This window comes from Schistocerca piceifrons, chromosome 9 (assembly GCF_021461385.2).
Source record: "Schistocerca piceifrons isolate TAMUIC-IGC-003096 chromosome 9, iqSchPice1.1, whole genome shotgun sequence".
Taxonomy (NCBI): domain Eukaryota; kingdom Metazoa; phylum Arthropoda; class Insecta; order Orthoptera; family Acrididae; genus Schistocerca; species Schistocerca piceifrons.
In genome coordinates this window covers 43299000-43325754 of record NC_060146.1, presented here as the reverse complement: position 1 = coordinate 43325754, position 26755 = coordinate 43299000, and the positions used below count along the sequence as shown (strand labels likewise).

The window sequence follows — 26755 nt, the reverse complement described above, 5'->3', positions numbered from 1 at the left end:
ACAATTGCATAAACGGGAACTTTTTAATGCACAAAAAGTTTATAATAAGGGAAATTAAATTTTTGTATCTACAAAAATATTTATTAATAATTTCAATGTCATTTTCAACATTTCTTCAGTAATTCATTACTTTCATAATATTTATCACATTTTTTGTAAATCTTATATTTTAAACAGACCAGCATTAATCGTGAAAGAGTTACATCATGACGTTAATTGTGAAATGGTTAAGTTATGAATACAATCGTACTTGAACTGCACTTGTATATTTTTTTGAAATTTGTGCATAATTTAAATTTAAATTACTTTATGCTACAAATTTAGACAGTACAAAACGGATTTAATGCCCGCAATATGAATATAATATGCAAGTAAAATGAATTTTAACTACATTTAATAATAGTGGTAATAATAGCTCTTTCAATAATCACATGACTATTTATTAGTGGTTCCCTATACTGTTATTAACAGATGGATATCTCGTCGTATCTGGTTCCATCAACTGGAGACTCGCATTCCCATTTCCACATACTTTATTTCATCCTTTCATCAGTAATCATTGCATGAGGGTAAGTTAACTTTCTGTGAAGTTGTGACAAAAGGAAATCTTCATTTTCCACCAGGAACATTATAAGCATATTCCTGAAAAATTACTTAACTGTAAAGAATTTTTATATTGAAGTTTTTCAAGTTTAATTAATTCAGATGTCGTTTATAAACAAATTAAATTCAGTTGTTGTGTGTAACTCAGCATCCAGGAAATTAAATCCGTTAGCCACTTTTATATATAGCCGCCACGAAACTACTAAAAGTTTTATTTCCTGCACGTAGTTTCGAAATTACATCATTATCCATCAGAAACTAAAATTTTAAAAATTGGTGTACAGTGTTTTCATGATTTTAAAATAATAGTGATTTTAAAATTATTGAAAGAGAACATGAAAACTAACCTTATTTCACGTGCAAATGGCATTATCTATATAACCCCCAAAAAGGTGCTGCGGTATTTATTTTTCTGCAAATCATTTCGACAGTATGTCACCATGTAGGATACTTAAAAATTTTAAAATTGTGTTCATAACTTCATAATTTTAAAATCATTGCTATTTTAAAATTATGAAGTTGCACACACCATTTTAAAATTGTTAAGTCTGCTGTCGAAATTACTTGCAGAAAATAAGAATTTAAGGAGCTTTGTGGTGGTTATGTATACAATATCACTTACAACAATTTGTCTTTCAGTATCGATAACTAAAAGAGTAATCATGAAAGAAAGTACGGAACATTTTCCCTGATCCATGCCGCCCTTCTCCTGAAGGGAACCTCCCCCCACCCCCCACCCTTCCGCCATCCCCTTACTCCCAAGCGAGTGACAATGACTGGTTGGAGAACCACTGTTGTGATTGTTGAAGGCCTTAGCCAGGTCAAGAAAATCCCAGTAATGTAAACTTTTTCTTGTTTACTTCTTTCGGAACTTATTTGCCTAGGTAAATAATGGGGAGGGTGTAGATCAGCCAGCAGTTTAGCATCCTAAAACCATGGTAATCATCATCAAAAACAGGAACAGGACAAGCATCGAACCTTCTGGGACACTATGTTCAACGTGTTATTGTCATGCTGTCATTTGGTAGGAGTGATGTCCCACTCCAACATTCAGTCTGGTTCCTTTTCATTGGTTTTGTGGAAACATACTAACAGTGTAGAGTGAGTCCTGTATCTTATGTTGCAGAAAAATGGCACGGTGGACGCCGGGCGGCTGCGGGTGAAGCGCGGCATCCAGAACATCGACGACCTGGGCCGCGTGGTGGCCTTCAACGGCGAGCCCAAGATGTCGTCGTGGCGGGGCGACCCGTGCAACGACCTGCGTGGCACAGACTCCACCATCTTCCCTCCCTTCAGGGACCCCAAGGAGCCCATCATCGCCTTCGGCGCAGACCTCTGTCTGTAAGGCAAACCTGCAGTACCCAATAGCATCCAGAGCCTCCTCCTTTACTCTGCAAAATAGTCTGTGGAACAGCATGATAGGAGATGTGCTAAGACATCAGGGAATAACTTTCATTGGTACTAGAGGGTAAAACATGTCGGGGAACACAGAGGCTGGAATCTATTCCAGAAATGATCGAAGACCTGCGTGTATGTGCTGCTCTGCGATGAAGGGGCTGGCACAGGAGAACAACTTGTAGTGCGCAGCATCAAAGCAGTCACAACACTGATGACTCCAGATCAGTATACGTTTTTATAGAGCCGAGATCCCCTCTGTAAGAATCAACAAGGATTCTACAAACAGAACTTCAGGAATCTCAGCCATCGCTGTTCGTCCATGGATGCAGAGGGCAGTAAACATCGGAGACTACACTGATGTCATGTTCCTGTACTAGAGGCGGGCATCCCTTAGACTTACGCACCAAAAGTTTTTATGAAATTGCAGTGAAATACAGACCTTTGGAGCTGCTTACAGGAGTTGATAAATATCAACGGGGACAGTTGAAAACCTGTGGTGTCATCGCCAGACACCACACTTGCTAGGTGGTAGCCTTTAAATCGGCCGCGGTCCGTTACTATACGTCGGACACGCGTGTCGCCACTATCAGTAATAGCAGACCGAGCGCCGCCACACGGCAGGTCTAGTCTAGAGAGACTCCCTAGCACTCGCCCGAGTTGTACAGCCGACTTTGCTAGCGATTGTTCACTGACTACATACGCTCTCATTTGCAGAGGCGACAGTTTAGCATCGCCTTCAGCTACGTCATTTGCTACGACCTAGCAAGGCGCCATATTCAGTTACTATGACTTCTGAACAGATAATATTGTGAATCATGTACCGTCAAGAGCGACGTTCATCATTAATGGATTAAAGTTATAAAAGTAATTACGTCCGCTTTCTGATTTCTAATTCCTTGTCATGTTCCAGACCTCACGTCAGTATAGTTCTTCCCTCCTCACGCCAGTCTGCGTGAGCTAAAACGCGTGCCTTTCGGCCTCCTCTAGTAACGCGGTGTTGGCTCTTCTGCCAACCCAACAAAACCTGTGCCCCATGGGCAGGGACACTACTAATGTAGTGTGTGGACAGTAAGTTGGAAATGAGAGATAAGTCCTTGCAGTCACAGTATCGTCTGTGTCCTCGAAGGCTCAGTCCGACAAAGCGTCTGCCACGTAAGCAGGAGGTCCTGGGTTCGAGTGCCGGTGGGGGGACACATTTTCAACTGTCCCCGTTGATCTTTATAAACACCTGTAAATGGCTACAAAGATTCTATTTCACTGTAGTTTCATTCTTCGAGAGCTGCTAGATCACCATTGGTGTCTGTTCTTGTCTCTGACTTATTGGATACCGCCAACCACGAATCCTCTCGTGTGACAATCTTTTCATCGCTGAGTAGCCTTGAAACCTGCGTCCTCAATTATTTGCTGGATGTATCCTAATCTGCCTCCTTCTGCCATTTTTACCCTCTACAACTCCCTCTAGTACCATGGAAGTTATTCCCTGAGAGATGTCCTACCATCCTGCCTCTTCTTCTTATCCAACCAAACCCTTACCCCTACACCACAGCTCCATAACTGCACCAAATATTGGACCAAATTTTTGACTGCTTTCAGGACTTTCCTGTTGATGGAAATGCACATAATTCTCTTAACGGAACGAAATCTAATAGTAACACAAGGAAATCGCTAGGGCAGTTACTGTTTACAATACACGCCGCCTGACAAAAAGAAGCGAAAGGAGTGGGAAGAGGAACGGATATGAAACGTCAAGAGTTGAGATGTGATGTTAGTGCAGTGATTTCAAAGAATTTGACACCGTGAGCCCACTTATCAATAAGACGTTGCAGCCCGTCTGACCTGGAATTGTGTACTGATTGGGTTGGGGAGGGTACCATAAAGGATTCTTCTGAGGTAGGCTGGTCCAGAGCTATTGATCCGTGATATCCCGGGTACTGGCATCGAGATGGAGTTACTGTATGAGCTAGTCCAGCACATGTTTCATTCGAGACAGATCTGGGGATCATGTTGGCCATGGGAATACCTCAGCATCAATCAGACATTTCATAGAATAACGTGCCATGGGTGGACGAGCACTGTCCAGTAAAAAAGATGGCGCCACGATACTGCCACTTGAGAGGTAACACATGAGGACGTAGGGTGTCCATGATCTCATATTGTGCAAACAGAGTTCCCTCAATCACTAACAACTATAACCTGAAACCACACCTCATGGCTTACCACGCATCTCCAAAACATTTCAAGAATGAGAACGCTGCCGGCCACGGTGGCCGAGAGGTTCTAGGCGCTTCAGTTTGAAACCACGTGGCTGCTACGGTCGCAGGTTTGAATCCTGCCTCGGGCATGGATGTGTGTGACGTCCTTAGGTTAGTTAGGTTTACGTAGTTCTAAGTTCTAGGGGACTGATGACCTCAGATGTTAAGCCCCATAGTGCTCAGAGCCATTTGAACCATTGGAATGAGAACTCTACCTAGTATGCCGCCATAGTCGTCAACAATGGTCGTGCGCAGTAGGGCAGATCAGCAGTTCACGCTGAACGTTATGCGACGCCATTCATCAGCCTCCATGGTTCCCATTCACAGCACCACTCGAAACGCAACCGTTTGTGTTATGGGGTCAAAGGTATCCTATGCACCAGATGGTAATTTCTTTGTTCGGCAGCTGCTACTTTCCGGCCAGTGGTGCAGTATGACACACAGTAATGTTGGCCGGTGAGTGTGCTGTGTTCAAAGATATGGAGGTTAATACGTCCATGCAACAGTATTTCTAACACCGTAACATGCTAACCACGAAAGCATCACGTTCGATCGTTTTCCTGAGTTCATTATTTGTTCTCATTTCATATATGATAGCATGTGCAGAATCAGACTGAATACGTTCTCATCCGAGATGAACACTTGACGCCACTCGTCCATGGTCCTGTTTCTGTGATGTTGGCACCATTGCAAACGCGCCGCCGATGTGTGGACGTCAGCGCTACGCAACGTTCTGGTGGCGAGGAAAAGAAGCCTTCTATGCAGTCCGGGAGCCACTGGGAAACCACGTGGGGCTGCGTGCCTTGCAGTCCTTTAAAATTCGAATGCTACACTACTGGTCATTAAAATTGCTACACCAAGAAAAAATGCAGATGATTAAAGGGTATTCATTGGACAAATACGATATATCGAACTATAACTGACATGTGATTACATTTTCACGCAATTTGGGTGCATACAGGTAGATCCTGATAAATCAGTACCCAGAACAACCACCTCTGGCCGTAATTGTTGTTGTGGTCTTCAGTCCTGAGACGGCATTGATACTCCTGGGCATTGAATCACAGCTTGGATGGCGTGTACAAGTACAGCTGCGCATGCAGCTTAAACACGATACCATAGTTCATCAAGAGTAGTGACTGGCGTATTGTGACGAGCCAGTTGCTCGGCCACCATTGGCCAGACGTTTTCAATTGGTGAGGGATCTGGAGAATGTGCTGGCTAGGGCAGCAGTCGAACATTTCTGTATCCAGAAAGGCCCGTACAGGACCTGCAACATGCAGTCGTGCATTATCCTGCTGAAATGTAGGGTATCGGAGGGATCGAATGAAGAGTAGAGCCACGGGTATGTGGGGATCGTGAACAGCATCAGATGTTGAGTGAGAACAGTGTGAAGAACACGGAGATGGTGCGTATTCGTGTCTGACAGCACTTGACAGACTTTAAATGGGACTTTATCGTGGGTCTCTATTTGGACGGCTTGCCGAGTCGTTCAATATCTAAATTTTTCGGACATTCAGGTGTGACAGTGGCCAGATGTTACATTGTATGGGAACGTGAGTTCAGGCATATCTTCGCCAAGGTTCTGGTTGACCACGTCTAATCACCAAAGTGATGATGACTGCTGTACACCAAGTATATGATAGTTCCTTTACGTCTGCACGTCCCATCCGGGAACAAGTAATTGTTTCCCTGTATCATTCTGTGTTACCCCACATCATTGTCCGCCCCCGGTAGCTGAATGCTCAGGCGACGGAACGTCAATCCTAAGGGCTCGGGTTCGATTCCCAATTGGGTCGGAGATTTTCTCCGCGCAGGGACTGGGTGTTGTGTTGTCCCAATCATCATCATTTCATCCCCAGCGACGCCCAAGTCGCCGACGTGGCGTCAACTCGAAAGACTTGCAGCCGGCGAACGGTCTGCCCGACGGGAGGCCCTTGTCACACCACATAATAACCCCACATCATCGATCCTAGATTGTCCATGGGTGGACTAGAGAAATGCAGCCCCGTCCGTAGGCTGCTGTTAACGTCACAGCACAAACGGCCGCGTTTGGAGCGATGCCACGACAGGGAAACATGGACTGCTGATGAATGGCGTCGCGTTGCCTCCAGTGATGAACGGTGCGTTGGCACTGTCCTGGTTCAGCATTGTCAGCGAGTGTGGGGATCACCTAACTGAGGACAAATTCTTCCAATACGAGGTCTTTTAACATTTTTAAATGTTCGGATAATAAGTTGCCGTCTCTTTATCTAAGAATAGATGATGAATGCAGCTAGCCGCTATCTCTGTGTAATGTCTTGTCGGTATAGACGTGTATCTGTTGCCTTTAAGATCCCTTCACCTTCACACATAAATCTATACAGTAAAGTAAGGCCTCTTGGCTGATCCGTGATAAGACAGGCGAAAAATTAGACTAATGGAAGATTATTAGTATTATCTCTATTTTCATTCGCTCTCTCTCTTTCTCTCCTTTATCTATGTACAGTTTTTAATATAATATTTCATTACGTGAAATCAGCCAAATAGGATCTTTGGTGGAGTCCTTCGTCTTGGTAATCAGCGGCTGGCTTGCTGTAAGAGATCTTTACATTTATTATTACTGTTAACACTGCAGTCAGTCGGGAGAATCAATCGTTTGGACAATTTGTTCCTTTTACGAAAGATTGCGAATTCCAGATGTGTACGAAGCTTTTTTGGACGATTTAACACAGACTCAGTGATTGAAGGCTCTCTTCGACACAGCTGAAACTTCCCCACTAATTACAGGGCCAAAGTTATCATCAAATGATTCAGAAAAAACTCATTCGTTCATTCACTCCAGAACAAAAAAGTCACAAACCTTATTTATGGAGGATATTGTGTATTAAATCCATCTCCATTACATATCCAGAGCTCCGGTGATTCCACGCCTCAGTTATTTTCCTTTTACAGTCTCTTTCTCCTCAAACAAACCGCTAGTGGCACAAATGTTACTTGGCTCGCTTTAGCGAGGAGAAAAGCAGATCTAACAACCACGGAGAAAGCATATATGCATCTCTGTTATTTCAAAGAATAAACGCACTATAAAATACTTTGGCGTCGTCGAGCTGTCGCCGCATATATTACGAGAAAATCAGATCAGATAATTTTTCCAAAGTGAATGAATGTGGATGGTTTGATTGAAAATGATTAATTGGTGCGTGGTAGAGGATATTTTCTGTGGGGACATTACAGTCTGTTCAAAAAATTCCGGAAAATTCGTAATTTCTCTCCGACGGTGTATTGGAGCGACCTGGGGCTGGCATATCAGCACACGCGTGTGTTTAATGTGTAACTGCCGGAAGTTTCATTGTTGTATGCCTGTCAGTTATTGTTCAGTGCTGTACTGAATAGAAACCTGTGTAGCACAGTTGGCGTATTTCGAGATGGCAGAGTTAGAGGAGCAACGACAGCATTAAATTTTGCGTGAAACTCGAGAAAACCCTTACAGAGACACACAAAACGATGCATGAGCTCTCGACTAAACGAACCACAGCTCGCTGTCTATCGTTTCACTCGTTCCTCAAAACCATCCCAGCCAAAAAACGCAATGGACCTGATGGGATTCGGTACCATTCTACGAGGACCATTCAATAAGTAAAACAACACATTTTTCTGTAAACAGGTTGGTTTTATTTGGAATTCCAATACATCGTATTATTCCCCACTCTTATGGCTACAAAACCCCTTTTGTCAACACAATCTCCATTCAGTGCGACGGCCTTACGCCTCCTTCCCGGGAGGTCCTGTATGCACGTATGGTCTACAGATCAAAGCCGGAACATCTTGCTACGTATTCAGTTCGAATATAATGAATTTCCTTGAGGCAGAGAAGTTGCTGTCCATGCATCAGCACGGCTTTAGAAAGCATCGCTCCCGCGAAACGCAACTGGCCCTTTTTTCACATGATATCTTGCGAACCATGGATGAAGGGTATCAGACGGATGCCATATTCCTAGACTTCCGGAAAAGGTTTGACTCGGTGCCTCACTGCAGACTCCTAACTAAGGTACGAGCATACGGGATTGGGTTCCCAAATATGTGAGTGGCTCGAAGACAACTAATGTACGTTGTCCTCGATGGTGAGTGTTCATCGGAGGTGAGGGTATCATCTATAGTGCCCCAGGGAAGTGTGGTAGGTTCGCTGTTGTTTTCTATCTACATAAATGATCTTTTAGATAGGGTGGATAGCAATGTGTGGCTGTTTGCTGATGATGCTGTCGTGTACGGGAAGGTGTCTTCGTTGAGTGACTGTAGGAGGATACAAGATGACTTGGACAGGATTTGTGATTGGTGTAAATAATGGTAGCTAACTCTAAATATAGATACATGTAAATTAATGCAGATGAATAGGCAAAAGAATCCCGTAATGATTGAATACTCCATTAGTAGTGTAGCGCTTGACACAGTCACGTCGATTAAATATTTGGGCGTAACATTGCAGAGCAATATGAAGTGGGACAAGCATGAAATAGCAGTTGTGGGGAAGGCGGATAGTCGTCTTCGATTCATTGGTAGAATTTTGGGAAGATGTTCATCTGTAAAGGAGACCGCTTATAAAACACTAATACGACCTGTTCTTGAGTACTGCTCGTGACTTTGGGATCCCTATCAGGTCGGATTGAGGGAGGACATAGAAGCAATTCAGAGGCGGGCTGCTAGATTTGTTACTGGTATCTTTGATCATCACGCGAGTGTTACGGAAATGCTACAGGAACTCGGATGGGAGTCTCTGGAGGAAAGGAGGCGTTCTTTTCGCGAATCGCTACTGAGGAAATTTAGAGAACCAGCATTTGAGGCTGACTGCAGTACAATTTTACTGCCGCCAACTTAATAATTCGCGGAAAGACCACAAAGATGAGATAAGAGAGATTAGGGCTCGTACAGAGGCATATAGGCAGTCATTTTTCCCTCGTTCTGTTTGGGCGTGGAATAGGGAGAGAAGATGTGGTACGAGGTACCCTCCGCCATGCACCGTATGGTGGATTGCGCAGTATGTATGTAGATGTAGATGTAGATGTAGATGCAGCTGTACCATCCCCGTCGTCCATGTGCTGCTTCATATGGAGTGCATCTTTCTTTGAGCCAAATAGATGGAACTCGGAAGATGCGAGATCCTGGCTGAAGGGTGGCTACGCTCACACATTTTGTATATATTAAGTGCGGCCCTGCACACTAACACTTGCATGGTGACCATTTAAAAAGATCTACTAGCACCTCTGTTTTGGTTAGTATGAGAAAAGAATTCCGCCGAAAATGCAGCCATTTCTTTTTTCTTGGCTTGTTAACCATTTTTGACTTTCAGAGAATCGTCATGAGTGGCGAATTTTGAGTACAGCCAAAACATTGCTCTGGCTGCCATGTTGAAACTTCCTTTTTTTTTGGGAAACACAGCGGAGTTGACACTGCCTCACCTCACTAATGTGTTGTGCAGACATAACTGCGGGAGAGTTTTGAACAGCTGCGTATTACACTACTGGCCATTAAAATTGCTACACTACGAAGATGACGTGCTACAGACCCGACATTTAACCGACAGGAAGAAGATGCTGTGATATGTAAATGATTAGCTGTTCAGAGCATTCACACAAGGTTGGCACCGGTGCCGACACCTACAACGTGCTGACATGAGGAAGGTTTCCAACCAATTTCTCATACACAAACAGCAGTTGACCGGCGTTGCCTGGTGAAACGTTGCTGTGATGCTTCGTGTAAGGAGGAGAAATTCGTGCCATCACGTTTCCGACTTTGATAAAGGTCGGATTGTAGCCTATCGCGATTGCGGTTTATCGTATCGCGGCATTGCTGCTCGCGTTGGTCGAGATCCAATGACTGTTAGCAGAATATGGAATCTCTGGGTTCAGGAGGGTAATAAGGAATGGCGTCCTGCATCACAACGGCCTCGTATCACTAGCAGTAGAGATGACAGGCATCTTATTCGCACGGCTGCAACGGATCGTACAGCCACGTATCGATCCCTGAGTCAACAGATGGGGACTTTGCAAGACAACTACCACCTGCTCGAACAGTTCGACGACGTTTGCAGCAGCAAGGACTATCAGCTCGGAGACAGTGGCTGCGGTTACCCTTGACGCTGCATCACAGACAGGAGCACCTGCGATGGTGTACTCAATGACGAACCTGGGTGCACGAATGGCAAAACGTCATTTTTACGGATGAATCCAGGTTCTGTTTACAGCATCATGATGGTCGCATCCGTGTTTGGCGACATCGCGGTGAACGCACATTGGAAGCGTGTATTCGTGATCGCCATACTGGCGTATCACCTGGCGTGATGGTATGGGATGCCACTGGTTACACGTCTCGGCCACCTCTTGTTCGCATTGACGGCGCTTTGAACGGTGGACGTTACATTTCAGATGTGTTACGACCCGTGGCTCTACCCTTCATTCGATCCCTGCGGAACCCTACATTTCAGCAGGATAATGCACGACCTCATGTTGCAGATCCTGTACAGGCCTTTCTGGATACAGAAAATGTTTGACTGCTGCCCTTGCCAGCACATTCTTCGGATCTCTCACCAACTGGAAACGTCTGGTGAATGGTGGGCGAGGAACTGGCTCGTCACAATATTCCAGTCACTACTCTTGAGGAACTGTGGTATCGTGTTGAAGCTGCATGGGCACACGCCATCCAAGGTCTGTTTGACTCAATGCCCAGGCGTGTCAAGGCCGTTATTACGGCCAGAGGTGGTTGTTCTGGATACTGATTTCTCATGATCTGTGCACCCAAATTGCGTGAAAATGTAATCGCATGTCAGTTCTAATATAATATATTTGTCCAATGAATATCCGTTTGTCATCTGCATTTCTTCTTGGTGTAGCAATTTTAATGGCCAGTAGTGTAAAGTTTATTAAGTGAGGAAGTGGAAAAGTAAGGTCAGTAGCTTATGAAGCACATACACGGTGCAAAAAAAAAGTGTAATGTCTTCACTTATCTTATTCCAAAACTCATAGCATTTCTCGTTTCACCATCTAACGATGGCCCACACCAATTACAAACTTTCATCGAAAAATTCTGTAGTTATTGGAATAACACGGTAGATAATGACGTTTTACATAATAACTATGTGGTACTCTCTTCTTCACGTGCTATCATTTGCCAAAATCTCATTTCGATATCTGAAACCGTTTATGAAATATGAGGAATGTTGTGGATAAATCACTCTGGCTTTATCGCTGGCGCGGCGCGATGGCAAACGAGTGTGCTACATCAAATCAGTTTTCTCGACATTGCTGAGAGATAGATACCTCTATCCAAGTCTAAGGAAATATTCAGTATGTTAAAATTTCATACGCAACAACGTATTATGTAATATGCACCAAACGCAAAATCATAGCGACCTCTAATTTTCATTCCAAACTTTCCCAAATTACGTGCAGTGTCTTATTTCCACGTAAATATGATAGTAACTACGACCATTAAGGAAATGATGGGTACATTATTATGAACCTGACATAAAAGCTGTAAGTACAGCGAAAGTGAAATTTGTTTATATATATATATAAGGCTCACCGGCCTGTTGACCATCTTCTCCTTCTGTGCGAATGCACAAACAGTGCGCGAACTCTTACGGGAATCGGTAACGCGCCGCGAGTAATGAGTATAATGGGCGGGGGCACTACGAATGTAGTGCGGGACAATACGTTGAGAATGTGGGTTTCGCGGGAGGCGTGCCAGAGATAAATCCATGCAGTCGCGTTATCCTCTGTGTCCTCGCTGGCTCAGATGGATAGAGCGTCTGCCATGTAAGCGGGAGATCCCGGGTTCGAGTACCGGTCGGAGCACAAATTTTCATCTGTCCCCGTTGACGTATGTCAACTCCTGTAGCCAGCTAAGGGTGTATATTTCATTGTAATTTCATTCTAACGAGCTGCATGGTCAGCGATGATATCCGTTCTTTCGGACATGTCCGAAAGAACAGATACCACCTTAGTAAGTATGTATACCAGGGGGATTATTCTGAACCATGTTCGCCTGTTTATGGGTTTGGTACGTCGTGACTTTCTGTTCATGAACGAGAATGCCAGCCCCCAAACCACCTCTGAGGTGTCGGACACAATGGAAACTGAAGATACTGAACGTATGAAATGGTCTGCACATTCACTGGATCCAAATCCTGTAGAGCATGCCTGGGATGCTACTGCACCCCTCCCAGAACCGTGCAAGAACTGGAAACCGTCTTGAGAGAGCAGTGGGTCAATATCCTCCAAGAACTCCACAACAGCTTGGTAGCCAGCAAGAAAAACTTCAAATGTATGTGAATTTATATAGGACCAAACTGCTGAGATCATCGGTCCATAGAGTAACACACTACTTAAAGTAACTTAAACTAGCTTGTGCTAAGATCGACACACATACACACACACAAACACACACACACACACACATGCCCGAGGGAGGACTCGAACATCCGGCGGGAATGGCCGCGCAATCCGTAACATGGCGCCTCTAACCGCTCGGCCGTTCTGCGTGGCGTAGCCAGCATGAATAACAGGTGCTAAATGCGCATTAGTGCCCGAGGAGGACATATTTCTTACTAACAGTCCGTTATCGACCTTTTCGTTGGGATTCTGGTCTGTGTCAGACATGAATGTTATTCATATCTGTTACCCTGATTTCCCATGTGGTGAAATCTGTACCATATTTCATTACAAATACACCACTCCATCTCTATTACGTATGTACTCTCTTTCATGTCGTCCATAATTACCTGTGATTATTCCTCTCAAACAATGTTTCTGTTCCTTAGCAATTGACTAGCAGTGTAAATTCGGTCAACAACTTTAGAAATGTAGAACTTAAAATTCTTGTTTTTTCTGGTTGTCGTTACGTGGGCAACCGGCAACTCCGGCAAGGCTCTGGGTTAGCCATTTAGTAAAGTAGGTCTGCTTCTGACCGTAAAAATGTACTGCTGATCGTTGAACGGGGCTGTGGACACAGGTTTTACAGTGCGTATTACTGCTGGACGGTGAGAACGACATGGAAAGCCATACCTAATATCGACTAGATACACTACTGGCCATTAAAATTGCTACACCACGAATATGACGAGCTACAGATGCGAAATTTCACCGACAGGAAGAAGATGCTGTGGTATGCAAATGATTAGCTTTTCAGAGCATTCACACAAGGTTGGCGCCGATGGTGACACATACAACGTGCTGACAAAAGGAACGTTTCCAACCGATTTCTCATGCACAGACAGCAGTTGACCGGCGTTGCCTGATGAAACTTTGTTGTGATGCCTCGCGTAAGGAGGAGAAATGCGTACCATCACGTTTCCGACTTTGATAAATGTCGGATTGTAGCCTATCGCGATTGCGGTTTATCGTATCGGGACATTGCTGCTCGCGTTGGTCGAGATCCAATGACTGTTAGCAGAATATGGAATCGGTGGGTTCAGGAGGGTAATACGGAACGCCGTACTGGATCCCAATGGCCTCGTATCACTAGCAGTCGAGATGACAGGCATCTTATCCGCATGGCTGTAACGGATCGTGCAGCCACGTATCGATCCCTGAGTCAACAGATGGGGACGTTTGCAAGACAACAACCATTTCCACGAACAGTTCGACGACGTTTGCAGAAGCATGGATAATCAGCTCGGAGACCATACCTGCGGTTACCCTTGACGCTGCCTCATAGACAGGAGCGCCTGCGATGGTGTACTCAACGACGAACCCGAATGTCTAAACGTCATTTTTTCGGATGAATCCAGGTTCTGTTTAGATCATCATGATGGTCGCATCCGTGTTTGGCGACATCGCGGTGTACGCACATTGGAAGCGTGTATTCGTCACCGCCATACTGGTGTATTATTCGGCGTGATGGTATGGGGTGCCATTGGTTACACGTCTCGTTCACCTCTTGTTCGCAGTGACGGCACTTTGAACAGTGAACGTTACATTTCAGGTGTGTTACGACCCGTGGCTCTACCCTTCATTCGATCCCTGCGAAATCCTACATTTCAGCAGGATAATGCACGACCGCACGTTGCACGTCCTGTACGGGGTTTCTGGATACAGGAAATGTTCGAGGGCTGCCCTGGCCAGCACATTCTCCAGATCTCTCACCAACTGAAATCGTCTGGTCAATGGTGGCCGAGCAACTGGCTCGTCACAATACGCCAGTCACTACTCTTGATGAACTGTGGTATCGTGTTGAAGCTGCATGGGCAGCTGTTCCTGTACACGCCATCCAAGCTCTGTTTGTCTCAGCATCCAGGCGTATCAAGACCGTTATTACGGCCAGAGGTGGTTGTTCTGGGTACTGATTTCTCAGGATCTATGCACCCAAATTGCGTGAAAATGTAATCACTTGTCAGTTCTAGTATAATATATTTGTCCAATGAATACCCGTTTATAATCTGCATTTCTTCTTGGTGTAGCAATTTTAATGACCAGTAGTGTATTTGTGCACCAAGCACATCTGAGAACAGCACAGATAGTCCAGAAATCGATCATGTTACAGGCCGGCCGGGGTGGCCGAGTGGTTCTAGGCGCTTCAATCTGAAACCGCACGACCGCTACGGTCGCAGGTTCAAATCCTTTCTCGGGCATAGATCTGTGTGATGTCCTTAGGTTAGTTAGGTTTAAGTAGTTCTAAGTTCTGGGGGACTGATGACCTCAGAAGTTAAGTCCCATAGTGCTCAGATCCATTTGAACCATTTGATCACGTTGCAACAAAAAGATAATTAATTTAGAGAGAACTGGTTCAGTTGTATCAATATATATTTAAGCCACGACCGGTTTAGAGATTTTAAGATCCCATCTTCAGGTGTGCGAAATTTTAGTATTTGGTAAGACTTAAATGATCACAGTAGTGGTTGCCGTACGTACCGTGTGGCTGCCCGTTGGCGGGCAGATTCCGCCAACATGCTACGACTGGAACTCTTGCACCGACTGCCCCGACCACATGTTATTTGTTACCAAATACTATAATTTTTACACCTGACGATGAGTTTTTAAAATCTCAGTTTATATAAATATTAGTACGACTGGAAGGGATCTCTCTAAATCAATTATCATGCATATCAGCTGCGGATGCCCTTCGTAGTAAATCTTCTATAATAAAAAGAAATGAAAACTCATTTTGCTGTACCATACACAGTATGAGTTTGATGAAGTTTCATCATTTTTTATAGTTAGAGGCTCATTTATTCACCTCAATGTTCCTATGACGTATTCGTGTTTTAACTATAGTTTATGTAGAAATCTGCATCTACATCTACATGGCTACTTGAAATTCACACTTAAGTGCCTGGCGGAGGGTTCATCGAACCATTATCATACTTCTCCACCACTCCACTCTCTAACGGCGCGTGGTTAAAAGGAACACCTAAATCTTTCCGTTCTTATTTCTCTTATTTTGTTATGATGATCATTTCTCCCTACGTGGGTGGGTGTCAACAAAATATTTTCGCCTTCGGAAGAGAAAGTTGGTGATTGAAACTTCGTAAATAGATCTCGCCGCAAAGAAAACCGCTTTTGTTTCAGTGACTGCCACCCCAACTCGCGTATCATATCAGTGACACTCTCACCCCTATTGCGCCACAACACGAAACGGGCTGCCCTTCTCTTCATTTTTTCGATGTCCTCTGTCAATCGTACCTGGTAAGGATCCCACACCGCGCATGAATATTCCAGCAGAGGACGGACAAGTGTAATGTAGGCTGTCTCTTTAGTGGGTTTGTCACATCCTCCAACGTAAGTGTCCTGCCAACAAAGCGCAATCTCTGTTTCGCCTTCCCCACAATATTATCTATGTGGTCTTTCCAATTTAAGTTGCTCGTAATTGCAATTCCTAGGTATTTAGTCGAATTGACAGCCCTTAGATTTGTGCGATTTATCGTATACCCAAAATTTATCGGATTTCTTTTAGTATCCATGTGGATGACTTCGCCCTTTTCTTTGTTTAGTGCCAATTGTCAATTTTCGCACCATACAGAAATTCTCTCTAGATCATTTTGCAATTGGAATTGATCGTCTGATGATTTTACTAGACGGTAAATTACAGCGTCATCTGCAAACAATCTAAGGGGGTTGCTCAGATTATCACCTAGATCATTTACGTAAATCAGGAATAGCAGAGGGCCTATCACACTATCTTGCAGAACGCCAGATATCTCTTCTATTCTACTCGATGATTTACTGTCTGTCACTAGGAACTGTGACCTCTCTGAGAGGAAATCACGAATCCAGTCACACAACTAAGACGATAATCCATATGGACTCAATTTGATTAATAGTCGCTTGTGAGGAACGGTATCAAAAGCCTTCTGGAAATCTAGGAACATGGAATCGATCTGAGATCCCTTGTCGACAGCACTCATTACTTCATGGGAATAAAGAGCTAGCTGTGTTTTACAAGAACGATATTTTCTGAATCCGTGTTGGTTATGTATCAATAAGTCATTTTCTTCAAGGTGAGTCATAATGTTCGAGTACAGTATATGCTTCAAAATCCTACTGCAAATTGGGGTCAGTGATATGGGTCTGTAATTCAATGGGTTACTCCTGTTTCCGTTCTTGAATTTTGGTGTGAACTGTGGTACTTCCCAGTCTTTAGGAACAGACCTTTCGTCAAATGAGCGGTTGTTTATGATTGCTAAGAAAGGCGCTATTGTGTCTACATACTCTGAGAGGAAGATGATTGGTATACCATCTGGACCGGAAGACTTGCCTTTCTTAAGTGATTTGAGTTGTTTGGCGACACCTAAGATATCTACTTTTTTGTCACTCATACTAACAGGTTCTGGTTTCGAATTCTGGAATATTTACTTCGTCTTCTTTCGTAAAGGAATTACGGAAAACTGTATTTAGTATCTACGCTTTAGTGCCACCATCATCGGTAATGTTTCCATCGCTATCGCGCAGTGACGGTATTGACTGTTTTTTGCCACTGGTGTACTTTGCATACGACCAGAATGTCTTTTGTTTTCTACCATATTTTGAGACAATATTTCTTTGTGGAAACTATTAAAAGCTTCTCGCATTGACGTCCGCACTAAATTTCGAGCTTCCGTGAAACTTAGCCAGTGTTGGGGATTTTGAATTATTCTGAATTTGGCGTGCTTTTTTCGTTGCTTCTGAAACAGTGTTCTGACGTGTTTTGTGTACCGTGGTGGATCAGCCCCGTCTCTTGTTAAGTTGCGCGTTGCGAATTTATCTATTGCTGTCGATACTGTATCTTTGGATTTGAGCCATGTCTGGTCTACACTTACATAATTACCTTGGAAGGAATTGATACTTTCTCTTAGGAATGCATCAAGCGAAATTTTATCTGCTGTTTTAAGTAGATAAATAGATTACCTTGACAAGAGTGGGAAAGCCAGTAAAATGCAATCATAAAAATGTAACACATGTGAAACAGCGTGACTCAACGACTCTCCCCTGAAGAAGTGATGCAGTGTTTTTGCTGACACTGTGGCATCCGCACTGCACAGCGTCATTGTTTTGCATTTAATGAACCGATACATGAACTGCACATCGGCCGACTCTTTATCAGTAAACCTGTCTGTAATGCTGTGCACCACTGTTAAAGTACGAGTGACTCAGCTGGGTGAACATTCCTGAGCCACAACCGAACATTACTGAATGCAAACATATGAGCGAAGGGTAAAGTGGGCAACATCAGGGCAAATCGTCCAGCAGCAATACAGGTGTGTGTGGGGGGTTGCCGAAGAGCAGGCGATGCAGGCGGCACTACTTTGGGAATCAAACGAAGGGTGCGAGGAGTCGGCTATCCGGAATGACCAGTTTTCGTTCAAGCGCTGGGCGACTTGATTTGTTTGTTCGGAAGGGGAGGACGATAAGTATGTTGCACCCTTTCGGCCGGTCAGCGTTGACAGAATCGAAGCGCACGCACTGAAATTTTTGTCAAAATACCACTGTGCTGTGATGGTATTTCGCGCAAAAAGATATGCCGTTATGTCCGGCCATTCTGCATAGTGCTTGCCCATATCTTAACGCCTAGGCCATTCTCATGACGCTCGTGTGTTTTCTGTGTTTTGTAACATGTTGCCCTTCCTCTCCACACTAAATGGTTGGCAGAATCACTTGCCATAGTGGAGCGGGATTCGTCGCAGAAGACCATTCCGAACCATTGTTGCTGTCCCCAGCCAGCATCCTCCCTACACCATCGTGGTTAAAGTAGAGTGCATTTAACAGGCTTCCGAGTATATAAACCAGCTTGATTTAATTGCCGCGAATTGTTTCTGGCAGAGACGCTTTTACCGGTAGCGGTTGCAACGTTCGCAGCGATATTCCTAGGAGTGATATGTCTGTTCTTTCTCGCCACTGTGGCTACGTGTCGATCCTCTTGTGAGGTGGTGGTACCAAACGCATGCTTCCGCAGAGCATTTCGACCTTCAGCAGCCTTTTTGAATAGCGAGATGATACTTTTGGACACGCCCGTTACTTTGGCAACACTAGTGACATCTGGCGGGCTTCGAGCTGTCCAGCCGCTCGCCCACGATCAAAGGCACTCAAATGATGTCTTGCAGACATCTTGTCGTACCGTACAGAATATTGCACTAATCGGTTCCACAACAGCCTTCGACGAACACCGCACTGCATTAGCTATCGAATGCATACAGAGCATTCGCCCACAGACTGCACTGCAATTAACACATCCCGCCCCCTACATTTCCTTTCGCTATCATTGCCTGGGTGTTCCTTAGCGCCGGCCGTAGTGGCCGTGCGGTTCTAGGCGCTACAGACTGGAGCCGCGAGACCGCTACGGTTGCAGGCTCGAATCCTGCCTCGGGCATGGCTGTGTGTGATGTCCCTAGGTTAGTTAGGTTTACGTAGTTCTAAGTTCTAGAGGACTGATGACCTCAGAAGTTGAGTCCCATAGTGCTCAGAGCCATTTGAACCATATTTTGCTCCGTAGCAATTGTCGGTTTTTCCTTATCAGTTGCCAGTTGTTCCTTAGCAAGCGTCAGTTGTACCATAGCAGTTGTTAAGCAACGTAAAAACTTTACCCGTCTACAAGAAGGGCAGTAGAAGTAATCCACAAAACTACCGTCCAATATCCTTGACATGGATTTGTTGTAGAATCTTAGAACATATTCTGACCTCAAACATAATGAGGTATCTTGACCAGAATGACCTCCTCAATGCCAACCAGCATGGATCCCAAAATCATCGATCATTTGAAATCTTACTCGCCCTTTTCTCGCATGATATACTGAAAGCTTTGGGTGAAGGCAATCAGGCCGATGCAATATTTCTTGATTTCCGAAAAAAATTGAACTGAGTACCACAACTACGCTTATCGTCAAAAGTACGATCATATGGGATATCAAGTGAAATTTGTGATTGGATTGAGGACTTTTGGTAGGGAGGACACAGCTTGGATGTAGTCATCGTGAGATGTAGAAATTCAAACGGTTCAAATGGCATCCGAGGTCATCAGTCCCATAGAACTTAGAACTACTTAAACCCAACTAACCTAAGGACATCACACACATCCATGCCTGAGGCAGGATTCGAACCTGCGATCGTAGTGGTCGCGCGGTTCCAGACTGAAGCACCTAGAACCGTTCGGCCACTCCTGATTTAGAAGTAAATTCGGGTGTGCCTCAGGGAAGTATGTTGGTTGCCTTTACTGTTCATGTTGTATATTAATGACCTTGTACACAATATTAATAGTAAAATCCGACCTTTTGCAGACGATGCAGTTATCTGTAAAAACGTAGTGCCCTCTGCCTATAATATCAATGAGTCACTGATGGAATCGTCCAACTCTTGTAAATACTTGGGTGCAATACTTCGTAAGGACACGAAATGGAAGGATTACATACGTTCAGTCGTGGGTAAAGCAGATGGTAGACTTCGGTTTATTGGTAGAATACTGGGGAAGTGCAATGTCTACAAAAGAGATTGCTTACAAATCACTCGTACGACTGGTTCTAGAATATTGCTCAAGTGTGTGGAGCCTGTACCAGACAGGACTAACAAGGGATATTGAAAGTATATAGAGAAGGCCAGCACGAATGGTCACAAGTTTGTTTAACTTGTGGAAGAGTGTCACAGAGATGCTGAAGGAACTGAATTGGAAGGCTCTTAAAGATAAACGACTATCTCGAGAAAGTTTATTAACCAAGTTTCAAGAACCAGCTTTAAATGATTACTCTAGGGACATACTACAAACCCCCTACACATTGCTCACATAGCGATGGTGAGGATAAGAGTAGAATAATTACTGCATGCACAGAGGCATTCAAACAATTAGTCTTCCCACGCACCATACTTGAATGAAACAAGGAGAAACCCTGATAACTGGTACAATCGGATATACCCTCTACTGTGCACTCTCACGGTGGTTGGTAGACTATAGATGTACATGTAGATGTAGTTGATACCAAACATTTACGAAACTTTTTCTCGCCGACAACCGCCCACAAAATGACTAAAGAAGGAACGTTTATCTCTTCCTACATTTCCCTATTCATTCGGTAAAACCGCCGCATCAGGCACGACGTTATAATTTATTACTTTTTCTTAGTATTCGCAGCACATCAGCAGACGGTCTCCACATATACCGCAGAAAGTATCTGCAAAATTAATTCATTCTACGACATTTTGCTCGGACGAATTTTGAATACATAGTTACATTATTACTCTGTAACAGTTCACCAGTGACCACGGGACATCGTAGGCATGACTGAAAGTCGTGGTAGAGTTGTTAGGCCATTGTAATCACAAAAATAAAAATGGCTTTAAAATAGCTGGTTGGTCACGAAACAATGCTCACAGGATGTTTCTGGAATTTTTTTCTTATTCATTACGGGTTTCGGGCTCTGCCCGTCTTCAGATGACCTGGTGAACAATATATTTTGTTACATTCTTGCAATTTTTTTTATTGTCATTTCATACCGCTGCCCCATGTGGGCAGCAGTGGGCAGCAGTGGGTAGAACCGGCACAATACGCCACTCTTCGGCCGAGAGACGGTAGGAGTGATACAGGAGAAACGGTAAAACCAAACAAATAGGGTATAAAAGATGAAGTTGACACTTAATGAGGGGAAAACAATGAGGGTTAAAACACACAAAAAGAAGAAGTGTAATGAGGGACATTTGTATATAATTCACGTAAAAATAAAATACACTCAGAGAAGACCTAGTACAGAAACACTGGGGACACTAACAGCACAATAAAAAACGGCTCCACAGTATGAAAAGCCACATGAGACGACGACAATGAAAACAGAACTTTCAGCATTGCAGCGAATCAGCAATCGTAAGTATCGAAATAATTATGAAAAATCCGCCTCGACTGCACAAACTACATGGTGATTACCTAGGTTTCACCGTGGGTAACCACGCCTTCTTCAGAACAAGTATAAAACAGCTTACCTAAATCGGCATAGTCAGAGGCTAAAATCAACACCTACAGCGGCAAGACCCCATAAATTTTTTTGCAAATACACGGTACATATGTACCAAGTCAATAATATTACAAAATTGTTAAGGCTTTCGTGGCCACTTGTTGACAAACTGCCTATTGGCTTCTGTCTCGGGTTCTTCGGCCGACGTTCATCTAATGATTTTTCTGACTTTTCGCCAGCACGAGTGGCTGGCATTGTCAAAGCTTCACCCTCCATTGTCGGTGGTGAACTGGAGGCGAGCTCGCGGCCGCAGACTGTATGTACCTGGCGCGCCAACGTCCGAGGGCTTCTCCGCGGTCATTTCCGGTGCGGTTCTCCTCTTGCTACCTGCGACAGTCGTTCGCTGCAGCACGGGAAGCCAGGATCCGTTTACCTTAAGGCTTTCCTCTTTCTTGTTCAAACTGTTCGCGTGTTTTTGTATTTCTACAGCTTCTCTGAACAAGCGCGTGTGATAATGCTTCTCTACAGCCAGAACTTCAGTGTCGGCGAATTTTATTACGTGGTCGGTCTCATTCAGTGCGTGCTCTGCCACGGCCGATTTCTCCACCTTCCCCAACCTGCAATGTCGCTAATGCTCTTTGATCCTGGTGTTGATGGATCGTCCAGTCATTCCGACATAAACTTTTCCGCATGTGCATGGTATACGGTATATTCCCGACATTGCAAGTGGGTCTCTTTTCTTCTTCGCCGATCTATGACACTCTTTGATCTTCCTTGTCGGTTTGAAAATCGTCTTTACGCCATGTTTGCGCAATATACTGCCGATTCTGTCCGTCACTCTGGGAATGTATGGCAGAAAGGCCGTACCCGACATTTCTTTTTCTGGTTCCTTACTTCGCCGAGTGTTTGGCTCTGTTACACTTCTAATATAATTTGTGGAGTACCCATTGCTCCTCGGGACAGTTTCCAGGTGTTGCATTTCACCTCAAACGAGAAATGCAACACCTGGAAACTGTCCCGAGGAGCAATGGGATTTAGGACATATTTAATAGCAACGCACGACAAACTTTGTGCACGAATGGTAAATCAGCCACAAGCTAATATGGAGGCCCTAGAATTAGGTAGAAATTACAACTAAACTAAAAAGATAGCTATGCTACGGACGTTATTGTAACGGATAGAACCGCATTAATAATATCTGCAGCAGAAACAATCATAGTCGCTACATCGCCATAATACTAAGCGGCCGACCAGGCCGCAATCAGAAGACGTTAAAGATTTATAACATGCCTTGGCTCCATGATCATATAATTACATAGAAGTCAACGAAGATACATAAAATACCTCCTAAAAGCGCGCAGTAATACCATCCGTGAACAATCAACATCGTGCGCGTGCATCAACCAACTTCCATGTCATGCAACTTAATGCGAAAAATTAAGTAAGGGACCGAAACCTTCAAAGAAATTTCTGTTTTTTAATTGGAGCTGATCGTTAAGGACATCGTCCTTGGCATATTGCAGGTGTTTAAAAATCTTCATTTCCTCGGAGATGTCCAATTTTGAACCCTTAACTTCAGCATGATGCAACTCGATATTAGACGGAGAACTCGGTGCATGAGCCTGTGACCATCGTACGTCGGCTGCGGCTAGGCAGCACACACAGAGGTTGAGATAAGTAATATTATTGACTTGGTACATACGTACCCTGTATTTGTAAGAAATTTTTTGGGGTCTTGCCGCTGTAGGTGTTGATTTTAGCCTCTGACTATGCCTATTTAGGCAAGCTGTTTTATATTTGTTCTGAAGAAGGCGTGGTTACCCACGCTGAAACCTAGGTAAACACCAGGTAGTTTGTGCAGTGGAGGCGGATTTTTCATAATTATTTCGACACTGAAAACACATTGCACTGGTGTAACCCATATGATGAGCACCAAAACACGGCGGAGAGTAAGCTGGATTAACCTGGAAAGGGGGGGGGGGAGGCCAGAGAGGGTAGAAAGAGGAGGGAGAGGAGGGGGTCGGTTAAGGAGGGGGGCAGGAAGGGGCAGAAGGGGAGGGGACAAATCTTGCAAAATCACCCATGTGTATAAATATGGAGCTCCCATAAAGAACAACCATATAACAACAAGATATTAAAGGCATAATACACACCCTTTGATACAAAGTGAACATGCAACTTCGACAAAGTTGTCAAAAGCGACATGGGCCTTACAATTCCAAACAGCAAAATAAGATTTTAACTAAACGTGTGTGTTACTAACAGCCGAGTAATGTGGCTGGCGGCCATTCGCGACCTAGTGCCAACTACACCGAAGAGCCCATGAGACTGGCACACCTGCCTTATATCGTATAGAGCCCCATCGAGCAGGCAGGAGTGGCATGGACTCGACTACTGTCTGACGTAGTGCTGCAGGGAAGTGACGCCATGGATCCTGCAGCGCTGTCCATAAATCCGTAAGAATGGGAGTGGATGGAGATCTCTTCCGCACAGCACGTTGCAAAGCATCCCAGATATGCCCACTAATGTTCGTGTGTCGGCAGTTTTCTGGCCAGCGGAAGTGTTTAAACTCCTAAGAGTGTTCCTGGAGCCACTCTGTAGCAATTCCGCACGTGTGGGGGTCGCATTGTCCTGTTGGAATTGCCCAAATGCGTCGGAATGCACAATGGACATGAATGGATGCAGATGATCAGACAGGATGCTTATGCACGTGTCACGTGTCACAGTCCTGTTTCCAGTCATCAGCAGTCCAATGTCGGTGTTAAAGGGCCCAGGCGAGGCGTAAAGCTTTGTGTCGTGTAGTCATCAGGGGTACACGAGCGAACCTTCGGCTCCGAAAGCCCATATCGATGATGTTTCGCTGACACTTGTTGATGGACCAGCATTGAAATCTGCAGCAATTTGAGGAAGGGTTGCACTTCTGACTGGCTGAACAATTCTCTTGGGCCGTGGTTGGTCCCGTTCGTGCAGGATCTTTTTCCGGCCGCAACGGTGTCGGAGATTTGATCTTTTACGCGATTCCTGATATTCACGGTACACTCGTGAAATGGTCGTCAGCGAAAATCTCCACTTCATCTCTACCTCGGAGATGCTGTGTCCGGTCACTCATACGCCGACTATAACACGACGTTCAAACTTACTTACAACTTGATAAACTGCCATTGTAGCAGCAGTCACCGATCTAAGAACTGCGCCAGACACTTGTCTTATACAGCCGTGGCCGACCGCAGCGCCATATTCTGCCTGTTAAGATATCTCTATATTTCAATATGTGTGCCTAAACTAGTTTGTTTGGCGGTTAGTGCACTTCTCTTAAGCGGTAACGGCCGCCAGCCACGGCACTCGACTGTTGGTAGCACACATGTTTAGTTGAAATCTAATTTGGTGTGTGCAGCTGTAAAACTCATGTCGCTTTTGACGTTACTTGACAACTTTGTCGAAATTGCATGTTCACTTTGTATCAAAGGTCTTAAATGCCTTGTTGATATGTGGTGGTTTAGTATAGGGGCTCCATTTATACACGTGATTTTGCAAGATTTTAGAAAAATATATTTCTCACCAAGTGTCGCCTCCCAGCACACTTTTGTAGTGTGATAGGAACTTTGACGACAATCTGAGGGTTGTTTGAGTGTCCACGTTTAGTGTCGGAGATGAGAGGGATAAAGCTCTCCGAGGTAGAACTGGGTGGTTATTGGTTGCAATGGTAATATTTTACGATTAATGGCAGCATGGGTATGCTGAAGAGTTCACTACTTACACTCCTGGCCATTAAAACTCCTACACCAAGAAGAAATGCATATGATAAACGGATGTTCATTAGACAAATATATTACACTAGAACTCACATGTGATTACATTTTCACGCAATTTGGGTGCATAGATCCTGAGAAATCAGTACCCAGAACAACCAACTCTGGCTGTAATAACTGCCTCGACACGCCTGGGCATTGAGTCAAACAGAGCTTGAATAGCCTGTACAGGTACAGCTGCCCATGCAGCTTCAACACGATAACACAGTTCGTCAAGAGTAGTGACTGGTGTATTGTGACGATCCAGTTGCTCGGCCACCTTTGACCAGCCATTTTCAGTTGGTGAGAGATCTGGAGAATGTGCTGGCCAGAGCAGCAGTCGGACATTTTCTGTATCCAGAAAGGCCCGAACATGACCTGCAACATACGGTCGTGCATTATCCTGCTGAAATGTAGGGTTTCGCAGGGATCGAATGAAGGGTAGAGTCACGGGTCGTAACACATTTGAAATGTAACGTTCACTGTTCAAAGTGCCGTGAATGCAAACAAGAGGTGACCGAGACGTGTAACCAGTCGCACCCCATACCATCACGCCGGGTGATGCGCCAGTATGCTGCAGACGTCGTCGAACTGTTTGTGCAGATGGTTGTTGTCTTGCAAACGTCCCCACCTGTTGACTCATGGCTCGAGACGTGGCTGCACGATCTGCTACAGCCATGCGGATAAGATGCCTGTCATCTAGACTGGTAGTAATACGAGGCCGTTGGGATCCAGCACGGCGTTCCGTATTACCATCCTGAACCCACTGGCTCCATATTGCACCAACAGTCATTGGATCTCGACCAACGCGAGCGATACGATAAACCGGAATCGCGATAGCCTACAATCCGACATTTATCAAAGTCGGAAACGCGATGGTACGCATTTCTCCTCCTTACATGAGGCATCACAACAACGTTTCACCAGGCAACGCCGGTCAACTGCTGTTTGTGTATGAGAAATCGGTTGGAAACTTTCCTCACGTTGTAGGTGTCGCCACCGGCGCCAACGTTGTGTGACTTCTCTGAATAGCTAATCATTTGCGTATCGCAGCATTTTCTTCCTGTCGGTTAAATTTCGCGTATGTAGCACGTCATCTTCGTGGTGTAGCAATTTTAATGGCCAGTAGTGTATTTAAGTAATACCTCCATTCTCTTTGAAAACTTACAAAAGAGTTGCCAGTTCCTAACCCCTTTGTGTATTACTTGACAGACTCAAATTATTCTTATCAACAGGCCACTCGCCTAAGCTTACAAGAGACAGTTATTATTCTGTATTTTGTTCTTGGTAATTATGAAGCTACTAATCCTAGCTGTTCCTTGAGACAGAGACAGATG

At 44.6% G+C, this 26755-nt stretch overlaps 1 protein-coding gene across 1 annotated transcript in view; it reads left to right on the top strand.

Annotated features, from left to right (window-relative positions):
- LOC124717055 (sensory neuron membrane protein 1-like) overlaps nucleotides 1-26755 on the top strand; it is a 201475-nt gene that overhangs the window by 108113 nt on the left and 66607 nt on the right. The window contains exon 5 of the mRNA XM_047243736.1: nucleotides 1730-1944. Coding sequence (XP_047099692.1) covers nucleotides 1730-1944 — 215 coding nt within the window. The remainder of the gene's footprint in view (nucleotides 1-1729; nucleotides 1945-26755) is intronic.